The 15,113-nt window shown below is 56.9% G+C and overlaps 7 protein-coding genes across 7 annotated transcripts; 1 reads left to right on the top strand and 6 right to left on the bottom strand.

Annotated features, from left to right (window-relative positions):
• Window positions 1-587: 587 nt before the first annotated feature.
• N657DRAFT_119606 (uncharacterized protein) lies at window positions 588-2,019 on the bottom strand. The gene is made up of 3 exons (XM_062785812.1): window positions 1,948-2,019; window positions 1,096-1,817; window positions 588-1,018 (listed from the first exon to the last, which is right to left on the bottom strand). The coding sequence occupies exons 2-3, from the start codon at window positions 1,680-1,682 to the stop codon at window positions 808-810; spliced, it is 798 nt and encodes a 265-aa protein (XP_062644949.1). The 5' UTR covers window positions 1,683-1,817; window positions 1,948-2,019; the 3' UTR covers window positions 588-807.
• Window positions 2,020-2,275: 256 nt separating this feature from the next.
• On the bottom strand, window positions 2,276-3,894 carry N657DRAFT_577887 (cyclophilin-like protein; the record flags this gene model as incomplete). Its single annotated transcript, XM_062789277.1, has 2 exons — window positions 2,276-3,719; window positions 3,815-3,894. The coding sequence occupies 2 exons, from the start codon at window positions 3,892-3,894 to the stop codon at window positions 2,276-2,278; spliced, it is 1,524 nt and encodes a 507-aa protein (XP_062644948.1).
• A 591-nt stretch (window positions 3,895-4,485) lies between these two features.
• N657DRAFT_577975 (uncharacterized protein) lies at window positions 4,486-4,959 on the bottom strand (the record flags this gene model as incomplete). The annotated part of the gene is made up of 1 exon (XM_062789285.1): window positions 4,486-4,959. One exon carries the CDS (start codon window positions 4,957-4,959, stop codon window positions 4,486-4,488), a length of 474 nt encoding a protein of 157 aa, XP_062644947.1.
• Window positions 4,960-6,778: 1,819 nt separating this feature from the next.
• On the bottom strand, window positions 6,779-7,543 carry N657DRAFT_682838 (uncharacterized protein; the record flags this gene model as incomplete). The annotated part of the gene is made up of 1 exon (XM_062796518.1): window positions 6,779-7,543. One exon carries the CDS (start codon window positions 7,541-7,543, stop codon window positions 6,779-6,781), a length of 765 nt encoding a protein of 254 aa, XP_062644946.1.
• A 1,345-nt stretch (window positions 7,544-8,888) lies between these two features.
• Window positions 8,889-10,385, bottom strand: N657DRAFT_577982 (uncharacterized protein; the record flags this gene model as incomplete). Its single annotated transcript, XM_062789286.1, has 1 exon — window positions 8,889-10,385. The coding sequence occupies one exon, from the start codon at window positions 10,383-10,385 to the stop codon at window positions 8,889-8,891; it is 1,497 nt and encodes a 498-aa protein (XP_062644945.1).
• Window positions 10,386-11,245: 860 nt separating this feature from the next.
• N657DRAFT_577997 (uncharacterized protein) lies at window positions 11,246-14,167 on the top strand (the record flags this gene model as incomplete). Its single annotated transcript, XM_062789287.1, has 3 exons — window positions 11,246-11,844; window positions 11,898-12,216; window positions 12,725-14,167. The coding sequence occupies 3 exons, from the start codon at window positions 11,246-11,248 to the stop codon at window positions 14,165-14,167; spliced, it is 2,361 nt and encodes a 786-aa protein (XP_062644944.1).
• A 71-nt stretch (window positions 14,168-14,238) lies between these two features.
• Window positions 14,239-15,107, bottom strand: N657DRAFT_682834 (uncharacterized protein; the record flags this gene model as incomplete). The annotated part of the gene is made up of 2 exons (XM_062796517.1): window positions 14,239-14,913; window positions 14,973-15,107. 2 exons carry the CDS (start codon window positions 15,105-15,107, stop codon window positions 14,239-14,241), a joined length of 810 nt encoding a protein of 269 aa, XP_062644943.1.
• Between the last annotated feature and the right edge of the window lie 6 nt (window positions 15,108-15,113).

Raw genomic sequence — 15,113 nt, 5'->3', positions numbered from 1 at the left:
GGACTTCGTGTGGCGAAGGCCCGAAGCTTCCATCTCTCCAAGACAACCGAGACCGATTTACCGCAGCCACCCCAATGAGTGGCCAACAGAAGCACTTAATTTCTGGCAGGGGAGCCCTAGGGCTGGCCGCACCGATACCGACAATTCCACCACATGCTGGAAGACGCGGAGGATTTGGAAGGCTATCAGTACTCGGTGTTTTCGGCCACTTGCAAGTCGACGTGCTGTCAAGTCCAGTTGCCACCCGATCTGCAGGCGCCCGTCTGAAGGCGGGGGATGTCTTTGGAGGAGACCCAGGTGAGGCTGGCGTTGGTCTTCTCAACCAATCCAAGCTGCAGCACTGGCGTTGTGCTCAGGGGCACGTGTAACCGAATGTGTAGCAACGATGACAGGTTTCTCGCTGACAAGTGCTGTATGCTTTAACACACCACCAGGCAACCGTCAACGTTAACAGCCTGGTTGAGTCCCCGTTTGGAAGCGTTGCTGATCGGTTAACATGCTGCGGTGATCTGACCCCGCGTCCTCCTCCTCCCAAGCTCACAGGGCGACGCGAAGTGTGCTGCAGTGAGGGCTAGGCAGGGGCGCTATGAGGGTACAAGTATCTTGGCTCGGACCCATCACCTTCACAGGTGACACAGAACCCCCGCGCGAGAGCCGGAGGAAGAAACACTTGACGCAAGGCTTCCCACCAAACGAGGACAAAGCGGGAGCGGCACGTTGAAGCAGCCAAGCTTGTGGTGTACGGCGGCCGAAGTCGGTGTAGATCAGATCTCGCAGGGTCAATTCAGCAAGGTGTATTACACCGACCTAGCAACCATGAACGGCCGTGGCCTGGCGACCGGTTGGCAAACGCCATCGGGCCCGGCGTATGTGGATATCGATTACACACCGTAAACCGACTTGTACGCGTGTTTTCGTCGCGGCTGCCAATCTTGGATGCCTAATCCACTGACTCTCGACCCTCGAAATGAGTTCCGGTACACTCGATATACTTAGTCTCTGGGCCATTGAGACACTGCTGGTAGGTTGGTAAGGAACCGAGCCATGTAAGGTATGATTACAAGTAACATTGCGGGGGGAAACAGCGGATCTTACAGGAATGATCGTGGTAGTTGCCGATGCAGCACGGGTTGACACACCCTTGTCCTGAAGACCACCGACCTGCCACATGTACTCCCTACTCGGTGGCCCAGACCATGACCTCCGACTGACAGAAGAGCACAGTTGCTAGTTATCGGCATTCGCATTTGCTGGAGACATGAAAAGCTCAATGTCAAAGTCCAGTGGCACCAGAGGTCTTTTGATCGTGAACCCATGAGCGAAGACATGTCGCAGAAGGGAAGGGAGGGCGTCCTCGGTACAATTAGAGGACGTACAATGCACATGTGCGCCAGGTCGCAGAGGCACCGGGCGCCAGTCTCAAGGCGACAGGGTCTGAATCCCACCGTCACCCGGCAACCCCAATCGGTTGTCGGGGGTTGACACGACGATGCGGCCCGAACCCGAGGGCATGAGCCATCGACGTGTGGAAGATCGGGTTGGGACAGATATTGGGTGTCGGGATCTCGCTTGTTTCCGTGACACAACGTGGCATGTGCGTGTCTTGGGGAAGGGCTGTGGTCCAACGGTGGCGACCGGAGGCCGGCGCCGCGAACAAAACAGTGGCCATCAGCCATTCTCATAGGTTCAGCCTACAGCGCAGATAGATTGACCTCGTATAAATCGGACGGGAAAAAACGGGTCCTATAGTTGGCTTTGCCGCAGCCCACCGTATTCGAGCGTAATGCTGGTCGGAAGATGCCGCCGGAACAGCAGCCCTGCTCATGGTGTGGCCGTCAGCTTGAGACCCTGACTCCAGAACAAGGTCCGAAACCACAGACTTCACAGCAGCCTGGTCAAGCGCTGCACGGACGTTGTCCACACAGAGGGAAGCGAGATTGAGCTTACTTCCATCAAGTCCAGAGTCATCATACTAGTGATTGTTCGCGGCGCGTTTTAAAACGTTGCACACAAGACGGATGAGGCGTCAAAGGACGACGGTTGGGAGGATGGACGAGTACAGTATCAAAATACCACGCATTTCAAGGGTACTCGGCATCTCGTTCGGTCAGGTTGAGCTCGGTTATAGGATGACGGGGGAGACTAACCATAAAGTGTATCCAGTTCGGATGCTTCTCGGGTCCAAGGGGACCGTCTGCTGCACGAGGAAGCCCGGACTGCATAAGAACATAACGTTCCATCGCATTATGCAAGCAGTGCGCAGGAGCTCGGCCGGTTACCTGCTCCTGTACTCATCGTGTCCGCGGTACCTGTCTCTATCTTCACTCGCCCCTCGATCACGATCGTAATCTCGTCGATCTTTCCGGGACCAGTCCCTACTTCCCCGGCTCTTCCCAACGCCTCCCGGCCGGTCATGGCGGTTATCCCGATAGCGGCCTCCCCTGGGGCTCCGGCTGCGCCGTCCCGCGTCACCCTTCCTGTCGCCATATCCGGACCAGTGTCTATCCCCGTGCCGGTCGGGTGAACGGTCTGGGCGTCGACCGTCACCATTGTACCGAGCGGAATCCCGACTACTCGGCCCGCCTCTCTCAGGGTCCCGTTCCTTGTCGTGGCGGCCACGTAAGTCTTCCATTCCATGGACCATACGGTAACCGGTATCATCATCCGGCTCGACGTCTTCATTGCGGTATTGGCGTCGCTTCTCCAGCTCCTTGACACCGCCCCAGCCACCGCCTGCCCTCCTCGCCGCCGCGTTCTTCCGCTTCTTGTTGGTATCGTCTCGCCACACATCGCTCAGCCGGCTCACGCTCTGGCTGAAGTCGACGTGAATTCGGCGATCGTCAATCAAGACGCCATCCATCTTGGAGTAAGCGTCCTCGCAACTCTTCTGGTCCTCGAACTCAATGAAGGCGTACTGCAGACTGTCGCCGGTTTTCTGGTCCCGAATCACCTCGCAGCTCAGAATCTTACCGAACCGGCTGAAGATCAGCTCCAGGTCCTCGTCGGTTGTGACGGGGTTCAGTTTGCAGACGAAGAGGACGTTTTCTGGCGGCTTGACCTCGGCAAAGGGCAGGTCCCCCATCATTTCGAGCGTCAGGGCTTGTGCCGCTGCTTCGCGCTCCTTCCTCCTCCGCTCTGCCTGGGCGGCGGCTTCTTCGTTGGCCTCCTCGTCTAGAAGTTCCTCGTCTTCGGCAATGCGGACCGTTGCAAGCTGCGCTTTCGTCGGAGGCGGCGAGCTACTGGGCTCCCGCAAGCCGGCCGGGTCGGGGTAGGGGTCATCAAGGATAACAGTGTGCTTGATGCGAATGTCGACCAGGGGGTGACCGCGCTCGTCGACGATGGCGTCGTTGATCTTTTCGAGGACATCAAAACCCTCAACCACTTTACCAAAGATGGCAGCTTTCCCATCCAGGTAGTCGGTATTGTCCCCAAGCGTAACGATGAACTGCGAGGCTGCCACGCGTCGGTCCGGGTCGGATGGATGGGGGGCTGTCGCCATGCTAACGGTACCTCGCTCGATATGTTTTAGCTTCGGGTGGAAGAGTGCGGTGAAGGTCCTGTCGGCCGGGCTGCCCGAGAGCAGGCCCCAGATGGAGGTGCCGCCGTCGGATTGAGGAGCCATTGGCCCGAGAGGGTCGCCGGTCTGGAAGGAGAAGGATTTTTGTACGGAGTGGATTGGGGAGAAGTTGTAGTATTTGACCTTGCAAAGCTTGAGGAAGCTAGACATGGCACTGGTTAGCAAGACGGCCAACCAAGCGGCGCTGGCGCAAAGTGACAAAGTTGGAGGGACGGTTGCGACGAGTTGTGGACTTACTTCTCGCACATTTTGGGCGCGTAATCGACCAGCAGGTCAATTACAATATCGCCCGCACTGGTTTCCAGGAGAACAGACATCTTCGCGCTTCCGAATTAAAGAGTTGCATGATGCTTTCTTTGCTTGCGGAAACTGTGTGATGGTGGGAGACGGCCAATTGTAGGACATTCCAGAGCCTGAGGAGCTGTTGCCTGCCGAGAATTGAGGTGTCAGGATCTACTGGATTCAACGGGTTAGGGTTATCAGTGCGTACAAGCCAGTTTTTCTTTGCAATGGCCTCGCAAGTTTTCTCGACGATGGCCTCGCCAAAAGCACAGAATCGGGTGGCCTTGAAGAACTGAAGTATCAATCAACAAGCAACATCATCGATTTCTCCCGCCTTGAAGAGCCTGCTTTTCCCTTCTGATCCTATTCAAACCAACCAAAAATCCAGCGCAGACCTTCAGTGTCGCGATCGTGGAAAAGGAAGTGGTGCCAATGCCCACATTCCTGTCCAAAAAACATTAAAGTCCACATCATCCCAAACTCCAAGCCAAATGCCATGGTTTTTCCGCTGATTACAATGCCCATAAAATAGAGTATCCAAGAGGAAGCGAAACCAAATAAGCCGGCACGTGTCCGACCCCGCTTCCCATATGCGCGGATTGGCCGATCCAATCTTCCGGGGACGATCATGGCCCGGGTGCGCTCCGTCGCCTCCTCCCGCTGCGCAGCTCCCGCTCCGTGTCCATTAGACGGCACTGGACCCAAGTGCGAAAGGCGCGGTCGGCGCGCACCGTGTCGCAGTTGAGCAGCTCCGTCAGTGCCCGCTTGATGCCCTCGTTGACGTCACAGAGCTTGGCCTCCTCGACGGCCACCTCGTCTCCCATCACCTCGCTGTCCGGGCAGGAGCCCTTTCTTGCCAGAAGCGAGAAGTTGTGCTGCCCCCGCCGGGAGTTCGAGCCCATGCGAGTGGGTGATGTGGTCGGGCTGGCCGAGACGGGGGTGCAGAGCGAGTTTTGCCGTGGCGGGCGCAGCTCGTCCAGGTGCTGCCGCAGCGACTCGTGCTGCTCGTTGAGCAGGAGGTACTTTTGCAGAGCCAGGTCGTGGCTGTGGTGCGGGTACGGGCGCACCGGCGCCGTCGGTGGCTCGATGAGGGTGTGCATGTGCATTCCCATCGTATTGGCCATGTTGCTGCTCCGCATGTTCATGTCCTTGTTGATGGGCGTAACCTGTCGTAAAGGCTTCCTAATGCGTGGTTCGTCGGGTTCGAGAGGTCTGACAGTCGAATCATTGGAGAGCAGCACTCGGATGGCGCTCTTGTTGCTTGCTCTGCATACGGAGGGGATGAACACGACTGGGCTTTGAAAAAGAGGCTTGTCCGGGGATTCGGGCTCGTGCGTGTTTCGGTATGACCCAAAAGAGTTCTCAGAGATCTCTGGGAGTTGGCGACAAAGGGTGTGTCCTCTCTTGGTCCTTTTGTTCAGACAGTGGAGGCGGTATAAGAGATCTGATGAGGGAATCTACGTAGAACGATGACAGAGAACTACTTCGATTTCGAGAATGGTCTCGGTCTCGTCAGGAGCGTTGCGGTTTGCTATTCGGTCAATTGGATTCGTTCCAGACTTGCTGATCGTCAGGTTGTCGTCACACGGACTCCGTCAGGTCCGCTCTGATGAGGGCCAAGCCGGCGATGGTGGGGATGGCTCCAGACCGGGGCCAGGGACCACGCCGTTGTTAAGGAGTGATTCTCGGTTCTTTTGTCGTGGACAGGATTCGAAGACACAAGTCTCTCCTACTTTGGACGGTCAAACGGGAGAGAAATGGGAATGAAAATGATAACAGAGCTGGAAGATGGCGCAGAGCTGTCCATATCAAGCATGCGCTTAGCTTGGGCAATCTTGGAGTTGGGTATCGTCATTTCAGCTGGGCTGATAACGATGGGAAGTACCTCCTTTTTGAGCGACAGACAAAGCAAACCTGGAAGCCACTGCCGCTCGGTAAATCGCGGTGAGATGATGGCCCCTCCCGTTCTTTTCCATTACGAGTCTGGCATGCAACTAGTGCACCAATTCATGGGAAGCCGACTCCAATAGACGATCGGCAAGGTTCACAAGGGCGCAGGATACAACGGTACGGACCTAACTTTGCTGCGGAAGACATCTTGGCCAGGCCCTGGCCAGAACCCGAGGCAGTGGAGTCAAGCAATTCCATTCTGACACGTACAACAAACCTGCAGTTCTGCACCTCCCTCATAAACCAAGATGGTTGCAATTGACTGACACATGACCGGTCCTGACCAATTCCGACTGCAGCCGCCATGGTCCCAAGGAGCCAGAGCTATTCCGAATCCTTTGTAATCTGTCGAGCTGCGAAGACGTGTGGGCATTTCAACCAATGTTCCTCTCGCGTGGTAATTGCACGACCCTGGATTCGGACTGCCTGGGACATAGACAGCGATCCGCGCGGCTCGGGGCTGTTCGATCGACCCAGGTCATTGATGATGATCTATCTCCACTGCATCACCTTCATTGGGCCGAATGGAAGCTGAAGAAGGGAGCTTTTTTGCATGGTGGATTCGGGAGAGCAACTGTGGATTGACTGTGTTCCAGGTTACCCTACTCAAAAGCATGAAAAGAATACCTAACGTCACAGAGGGCTGCTCAGCTCATGGTCAACCAGTTTCAACTTGTAAGACGACTCGGAGTCTGCCAAGGTGCTGTGGGTGCTGGAATTCCTCGCGTTTGACTGACCGTTTTCCCATCGTACATCTACGCCTCGTCATTTTCCCAATTTTCACCGGTAAAGTCGCTCCTAGCACCCAGGGAGAACAAGAACACCCCGTCCGGCCAAAGTGACACAACTGAATCAGGTACTTATGGCGGTCTGCTATCGAACTGACGCCCTTCAAAAACAACTTTGACTCAGTAGCCGATCCAAAAGCCGTCCCATGGAAGCCGAGATTAGGGACATTGACTCCTCGGTTCAGTCCTCGAGCTCGACCATGTCCATCCTCTCGAGGTAATTGTAGACCGACCCAGTGGGAATGTAGGCGTCATACTCCCGCGTCCACCACGCCGCAAACGAGTTGGGTCGGGGCTGGTCGCAGTACACAATCTTGTCCGACGTGAGCATGGCGATCTCGCCGGTGCCGTACCCGATTTCTTCCTTTCCCCTGACCTCACCGAACCCGAGCAGCTCCAGCACCCACGCGCCCTGCAGCTCGGCGAGGATCCCGGCCGAGACGATGGCAATGAAGCCGTCGAGCGACTGCGGGTGCCGCCGCGGGAACGCAAATTCGTCGTCGGCCACGTCGGTCGCCTTGTCGAGCGCCGCGCACATGGCCGCGCCCATGCGCGCCCGCCCCTGCTCGACGTACTCGATAACGTTGTCCAGACACTCTTCCACCATCTTGCGGTTCCAGCGCCGCTCTCCCACGGCGTCCGAGATGCGGCATTGCAGTCCGTCATCGTTCCACTCGGCCCGCCACAGCAACCGCGCTACTTCACGGGCGATGTCCTCCACGCTGCGCGTGTCCACACCCTCGCCCTTGAAAGGAGGGCTGCTGTCGAAGAGGAGGGGGGACGCGACGGTGGTGGTACCGTAACCGTGGCCTTGGTAGTAGCTCATAGCGTCGTGCTGCGGGTACGAATCGTTGTCTGAGTACAGCGACGCCGTCTTGTCGTCGTAAATGAGCTCCGTGTACCCTTCGTCCTGTCTTCCCTGACGGCCGGTGATGCACGCCAGCATTGTGCGAAGACCCTCCATTGCAAACTTGGGGTGATGAAGGCTCTGCGAGAACCGGAAGTCGAGCTGATGGAAAGGGTATCTGATGCTGATGTAAGGCGGAGAGCAGGGCGGTTGCTTTGTCTTGCCTAGCAAAGCTGAAACCTGGCTGCTGCGGAAGGGTGGGGAGGGAGAGGAGCTGAACCGCAGGACCGAGTGGCTTATTTATCTTGTCATCTGGTCCCCTCGCCGTCAAGGTATCTCACAGCGGCGAGTGTAAATCAGCGGCAGCCCGGTCAGAGTGCGGCGTGGGGAAGCGGCCGCTCTGTGGCCCGGGCCCGGAGGTGCTGAGCGTGGTCTAGTCCGGCCGGGGCCGGACCTCGGCCGCATCCACGACCGGTTGGGTGGCGATCGGGATTGAGACGATAAGAGTGCAATGCCATGCGTCGACGATACCTTCGCCACTTCAATGCGTCTAGCTACAGTATCTCGTTTGTCTTGGGTCACCCGCATGATGACCCGCTGGCCGGATCTTCGTGGGATAGTTCACATCGTCCATATGACCAAGCAAACACACCTATCGAGCGTCTACTACGGCTTGAGGGCCGACGGACGGCTGACCTGTGACCATGACTGCCTCAGCCCTAGCAGCATTGTCGGCAAGACCAACGTTCCGGAATCTGCCTTTCGCAGACTCGAGTGCAAGAGGGCCTCTATGACTCGTGGCTTCAGAGATGTCGGTTCGGGATGGGCTGTGTCTTGCTGGTAATACGGCAAAGAGAAAGGCCAGCGACCGTGACCTGACACCAGGTCGCCACCACCGACCATGCGTCTGATGTTCAGGCTTTAATCCAACTCAAGTGCGACCATCTCAAGGCGGAATTGGTGGTTAACCGACTCAAAAGCTGCCCGGCATCGATCATGCCCAACTTGGGAACAATGCGCCGGTTAGTTGTAAGCTACGTTTGCTGGACAGCAAGCAAGCCCAGACGCTGACTGCTGGGGCGACGGGACTGGGGTGAAAGATGGCCAGGAAGCAGCTTGCGCTGAATCGAGGGGAACAACCCGTCCCAGGTTTTGTTATGCGCAAACAAAGAGATATGTCCACGGGGAGGAACTGGACGGTGACAGAATAGTGTGATTTCAGCTCGAGAAGTATCTCACTGAAGCTGATATTCCTTGCCCGTCAAGTGGGGGATCTCAGCAGGCTCAACCAACAGACAATTCCATGCTCCTGCTGGCAAAACGTGCAGCTCCAAACTCCAACCCGTCTAGATCCCAATCCAAGTCAACAAAAGCCCGGACTCCGCGCCACACTGCGGGCAGAAGAAGGCGGGGACGAGAACTGGCGTGTCAGGCCAGACCACACCTAGTCATCGGGCGTGCCAGGGCGACTTCCCTTGTAGAGGACCGTTCGTTGCCCGCCGTCCTCTTCCTCGTCCTCCCTCCCGAATCTCGTCATGCTAAACTCGGGAACCCGCCTCGAGAGCGGCCGCAGGAGACCGGCGGGGTTCTGCCTCGCCCGACGCGCCCGTTCCATCTCGCGTTCCTGAGCCGTCAGAGCCCGCTCGGCGTCGTCGTCTAAGCAGGTACCCTCGATGCTGAGGTAGCCGTAATCACCCGCCAGCCCAACGTCAAAGTTCTTGATGCGGAACCGCAGCTTGCCGCTAACCTTTCGCCCGCGCTCGTTGACCCAGTATCCTGTTGTATGGATCTGCTCCACGACCTGAAGTTCTTCGCCGTCGAGCATGTCCGAGTCACCTTCCCCGCCCTGTTCTTGACCCTCGTTGTCGTCGGATGAAGCCGCGCCGTTCGCCTTTGCGCCGCCCTTGGCCAAGTCGACCCATTTCCAGCCCTTTGGCAAGCGCTTCGCTTCAATGCTGGCATTGAACTTGTTCCAGCACACCACGCCGATGTGTCCCTCGCTCTGGAGCTGGACGACTCCTTCCATCGACTTCCCTCGAGACGGCACGAATAGTAGGGCGTCAAAGGTTAGCCACCCAAAGCCGACAGCATACTCGTCGATCGAGTGCAACAAAGCTGGTGTCTCGTCTGTTGGTGGGTGCGTGATGCTGGCCTTGACCGGCCGGTCTGAGAGGTTGAGGTTGGAATAACTGAGGAGAACACCGCGCAGCACTGGGGAGTAATGGTTCAGGAGTGGATTGAGGTGTTGTGCGGCGACGTTGGTCAGGGGCTTGTCGAAGCCGACCGGGAAGAATGGGACGTAGAGCGAAACGGTTTGCGTGAAGAAGGGGAAGTCGGCGTCGGAGGGTAAGTCGGCTACCGATTCCTGGGTCGCCTGAGGCTCTAGTGAGACCGTTGTGCCAGTAGTCAAGTCGTCCTTGGATTTGTCCTTGCTCTTTCGCTTCTTTTTGTCCTGTACATCCTCTTTGATCTCGGCGTCCTCCTCGGACTTTTGCTTGTTCGACTTCTTCTCTTTGCGCTTCTTTTCTGGCTTGGGTTCCTCGTCGGGCTGATCAACGTTCATAGACTCTGGCGCCGGCTCCGCGGCATCTTTTGCACGCTTGCTCGACTTCTTGCGTTCGCTCTTCGGCTCATCGGCGGCTGCTACTCCATCTGGTCCCTCTTCGTCCACTCCATGCCGCTTGTGCCTCTTTTTTTTCTTCAATGGCTCTTCTGCTAGAGCCTGTGGTTGATTAGGCTGTAACTCTCGACTGCCGTCAACAACATTGTCACTCTTGGTCTTCTTGGGCTTTTGTGAGGTTTCTGCCACTACTGCCGCATCATCATCGTCATGCGGACGCTTCTTCTTGTGGTCTGATTTTGTGCGCTTGTGCTTCTTCTCGCTCTTCTGACTGCTAGCGGCTACCGCATCGTGCGTACTTCCGCTGACCGCGGCAAACATGACGGGAAGGGTCTAGAGACTCGGTTCGTGGGAATTCGTGGTTGATCGGTTGCAGAGGTCGATTCCAGTGTTTGATCGCAAAAAAATTATTGGGATGCCCGTCGCGGTGAGCTTGAAATTGGCCAATGAGAAGTGAGCTATCGATAAGCGCTTGATATCCCACACATGGCTGGTGTCTTCCTGAGATTCAGTTTCCCAATCTCGAGCAGTGTGGCTCAATCAAAGTGCTTCAATGGAAATCCCTTCATATCGTGTTCCAATAGTTAATCTATCAAGTTCAGGGATAGTACTCTGACTTTTCTGGCTGTTATTCTTTATTCCTTGCCCTTGGTGTTCCCTCTTCGCCTACTTTGGCGTCATCGTGGGGTGACCTGGGACTTGCAAAGCGCGACTGGCCCATCAACCTTCAAAGTACCTGACTTCTGCTGCTTGGGCAAGTACGCAAGTACCTTGCCGGCGATGGATTGGTGGGAATAACCTCTGGGCGTGAATTGTTTCATCGAGGACATCAAATCAATGGGATAGAAACCCACCGAAGTGGACTTCCAGCACGTTCGGGACAACAGCCGGCGATAAGTTACGCCTAGCATGGGGGAAGGCGGGGCACTGAGGGGCAGGTTCGACATGTCGTGCGCCCTTTGGACCAAGATGAGGCGTTCATGACCTGCTCTGTCGTGATTCCTTTCCGTTAACTAGCACTCAAATTTCCCGAGAAACGTCGCTCGGCAGCAATTTCCTCTGTTATTACAAGAACGGCCACCAGCGGACGAATCGGCCTTTCCCGGACGGTCTCGGCCCATCCTCGCGATACCTCAACAGAACGGCTAACTTTCGAGGAGATCATTCTGGAAGAAGCCGAGATGTCCTCGTTCGCGGCATCCAAGATTCTAATCTTCGGTGGTACGGGCACCATTGGGCGGTACATCACATCAGCAGTCCTCCGTGCCAAGCCCGCCTTCCAGCAGGTGGTGCTCTTCACGTCTCCCAACAGCGCTCAAGCGAAAGCTCAGCAGCTGGAGAAATGGAGATCCGAAGGCCTCTCCGTCGTTGTCGGCGACCTGACATCGGAGGCCGATGTCAAAGCAGCTTACAATGGTGTCGACACAGTCATCTCGGCGGTGGGACGGGGAGGGCTTCAGCATCAAATCAAGCTGCTGGAGTTGGCCGAGGCCTCGGACAGCGTCCGTTGGTTCCTGCCGTCTGAGTTTGGTACCGATATCGAGCACAACGACAAGAGCCCGGACGAGCCCCCACACCAGCTGAAGCTGCAGGTGCGCAAGTATATACGGGAGAATCTGCGGCGCGTCAAGGTCACTTACGTCGTGACGGGTCCATACTTCGACATGTGGGTGGACGCCGCTCCCGGTCTTGAGGTCGCCGGCGGCTTTGTCCCGGAGAAGAAGCAAGCGTATGTGATTGAGGGCGGCAACGGCAGGGTCGGGTTTTGCACAATGCCAGAGTAAGTGCATTTCCCTACATCATGTACCGCAAGCTTACCTGACCATGCGGCAGTGTGGGCAAATTCGTTGTTGCTACCCTGAAATCTCCGGAGTCGTCCTTCGGCAAGGCGCTTAAAGTGCAGAGCTTTGTAGTCACTCCGAATGAGGTTTTGGCCGAGTACGAGCGCCAAACGGGATCCAAGTGGGAGGTCACCAAGACACCGCTCGACGACATCAGAGCATTCGAGGCGAAGCTGTGGGGAGAGCGGGATCCCCGCGCGACCTTGGTCACGTTGAGGCGCATTTGGGTTGAGGGAGGCACATTGTATGCGGAGAATGACAACGCTGTCCTTGGTGTGAAGCCCGAGGATCTGGATTCGCTCGAGGCTGCCGTCAAGAAAGCGCTTGCGGGGGGATACAAGCAAGACATTTTCTAGGCCAAGCTACGCTAGATGTTTAAATGCATGAATATCCCGCAATCCGATGCACTACCCCGCATCTTTCATCACCTTAACCCGTTAAATCAACCGTCTGAAGCTGACAGCATGGAGCAGCGACGCAGGTTCGCCAGGGCAGCTTCATCGGGGAAACTCACCTTCCAGGTTTTCCGCCCGGCACCCAATCCAAACTCCAGACACCTCAGCTGCTTGCTACCTGCTCCATCTCAGTCAGTAGCAACTGCCACCATGCGCCTCAATTAGCAAAAATACTGTATCTAGCCAGAATTAACCAAAGTCCATTTACAATGGCTCCGGCTTTAAGCGGTGTCACACCGTATCTGGTGGTGCTCGTCGCAGTGGCCACGCTCGGCCCACTCCAGTTTGGCTATCATTTGGTAAACATGACTGATCTTCTCCGTGGAGCTCGAGTTTCTTTGTTAACATCACATCCAATCCACAGGCCGAGCTGAACGCGCCCCAGGATGCCCTTACGTGCCAGAAGAAGTCGGCCTCCACCCTCGACAGGCTGTTGTCACTCGGGCGCAAGACCGCCGCCGCCGACTGTATACCCATGACCCCCGCATCGTTTGCCACCATTTCGGCTATGTTCACCGTTGGCGGGCTCATCGGCGCCCTGGCGGCTGGGCCCTTCACGTCGCGCCGTGGTCGAAAACTCTCGTTGCAGGCCACGGCCGTCTTCTACCTCGCCGGCTCGGCCATCGAGACCTTTGCCGCATCGGTGTCGGCCATGCTTGTCGCCCGCACCCTGACGGGCATTGGCGCCGGCGCGAGCACCGTTATTGTGCCGCTGTACATCAGCGAGGTCGCCCCGCCGTCGAAGCGCGGCTTCTTTGGTGCCTTTACGCAGATCAGCATCAATCTCGGTATCCTCTTCACCCAAATGTTGGGTTATTTCATGAGCCACGAGGGAGCCTGGCGGTGGATCTTCGGCACGGGTGTCATCATCGCCCTTTTCCAAGGCCTTGGGCTGCTGATTGTGCCGGAAAGCCCATTCTGGACAGCCAACGTCAAAGGCGACGTTACCCAGGCGCGGCGCGCTCTGCAGCGCATCCGCGGTAAGCACAGCAACATCGATGAGGAAGTTGAGGCCTGGGGAGCAGGGGATGGCAAACCTCTCAGCGAGAGGGAGCGGCTGCTGGGCGGGCAGGACAGCGATTCGGCCGAGGCTGGTGGTGGGCCACTGTCGCCTTCACTATCTGCCTCCGGTTCCCGAACGCCAAATGCGCATCTGGGCTTCGTGCAGGTCGTCCGTGATCCGCTCTACCGGCCAGCCATCATTGCTGTGGTGGGCGTCATGTTCGCCCAGCAGCTCTGCGGCATCAACTCGATCGTTATGTACTCGGTGTCTCTGCTCAAGGATCTCCTTCCAATCAGTTCGGGGGTGCTGACAATCGTCATCTCGGTCATCAACCTCGGCATCACCATGGCTTCATCGCCACTTCCGGACCGCCTCGGCCGCAAGACTTGTCTGCTGATGTCCATCGTCGGCCAAGGCTCGAGTTCATTGGCGCTGGCGCTTTCCATCATGTTTGGCTGGAAGATCCTGTCGGCAATCGTTGTCCTCTTGTTTGTTGCTTTCTTTGCTCTTGGCCTCGGCCCCGTGCCGTTCATTTTGGCCTCGGAGCTGGTCGGACCAGAGGCTGTTGGGGCCACGCAGTCTTGGGCACTCGCGGCTAGCTACATCGCCACGTTCCTCGTCGCTTTCCTGTTTCCCATCGTTAACGAGGCGCTGAACAGCGCCTTGGGAGGCGCTGGCTGGGTGTACTTCCTCTTTGCTGGGTTTGCTGTGCTGTGGGCGGCGTTTGTAACAAGGAGTGTGCCGGAAACTCGGGGCAAGAGGGATGCTGACGAGGTATGGGGTCGGGCAAGACGTACTGACTGATGTGCATAGGCGGAGTGTACGTGCGACGAGGTGGAAGTCAGCGGTTCGCTTTTTCGTCTTATTGATAATGATTATGATGTTCTCGAGAAGGCCCGCCTGTCGCGGGTCGTCATCTCCAACAGTCTAGTTCCGGCCGCCACACCGTCAACCACAAAGAGTTGGTTGGCTTTTTCGGGGCCGTATTGTTCTGCCGCCACCGACCGAATGATTTCCTCCAATCCTGCCATGCCCGCGCAGCCCATGACAACGCACTCGACATCACCCTTCTCCAACAGCCTTGCGGTGGCCTCTCTCAGCTTCTGCCGGATCACCTCGGGTTTGACACCTCCGTGGAAGTCGCCTGCGTTCAGCCCCGTCGACTCGACCCCGGCGAACTTGGTATTGGCATCATGAGAAGATGTACCCAAGAAATGGTTGATCCCTTGCGTCAGGTGGTCTTCCCAGAACTTGCCCGTCGTCACGATGCCCCATTTCTTCCCCGGACGAAGGAGCGATAGACACGTCAGAATGCTGGCTTCAAAGATTCCCGTCACAGCCAGCCTGCCGTACTTGCCCTCCCTTTCGGCCAACATACCGACCAAGGGGTGGACGCTGAAGCAGGCCACTAGGACTGCGTCGTACTTCTTCAAAATGCCGGTTGATTTCACATCAGAGTCCACTTCGTGGGCGCTTTTGATTAGATCCTCGCCGTTGTTGATACTTGCTGGGCTGCTCTCGGGTGCCGTGTAAGTGTCCACCATAGTCCACTGTGAAGGAGTCAGCCGTCCTGGCGAATCTCGCCGGGCGGGGACGCCCTGGAACTTACCTCTGACACGTCTCTGGGAATAGCCTTTTCTAAGCCGTGTGTCATGGCCTTGGACGAGTTTGGGTTGATAACTAAGATTCTGTTCCAGCGTTTGTCGAAGGTCTCCCGCTCGACTTGGGCCCGTTCGTCATCCATTGTGAA

This window comes from Parathielavia appendiculata (assembly GCF_033297405.1).
Source record: "Parathielavia appendiculata strain CBS 731.68 unplaced genomic scaffold N657scaffold_12, whole genome shotgun sequence".
In the NCBI taxonomy this organism is placed as follows: Eukaryota; Fungi; Ascomycota; class Sordariomycetes; order Sordariales; family Chaetomiaceae; genus Parathielavia; species Parathielavia appendiculata.
Note: the sequence above shows the minus strand (reverse complement) of the source record. Positions and strands in the feature narration are given on the sequence as shown.

Coding starts and splice junctions, on each gene's coding strand:
- N657DRAFT_119606 (XM_062785812.1), bottom strand. CDS start 1,682: ATGAGAATGGCTGATGGCCACTGTTTTGTTCGCGGCGCCGGCCTCCGG. Junction 1,019..1,095: donor CAACTACCACGATCATTCCT/GTAAGATCCGCT, acceptor CCAACCTACCAG/CAGTGTCTCAATGGCCCAGA.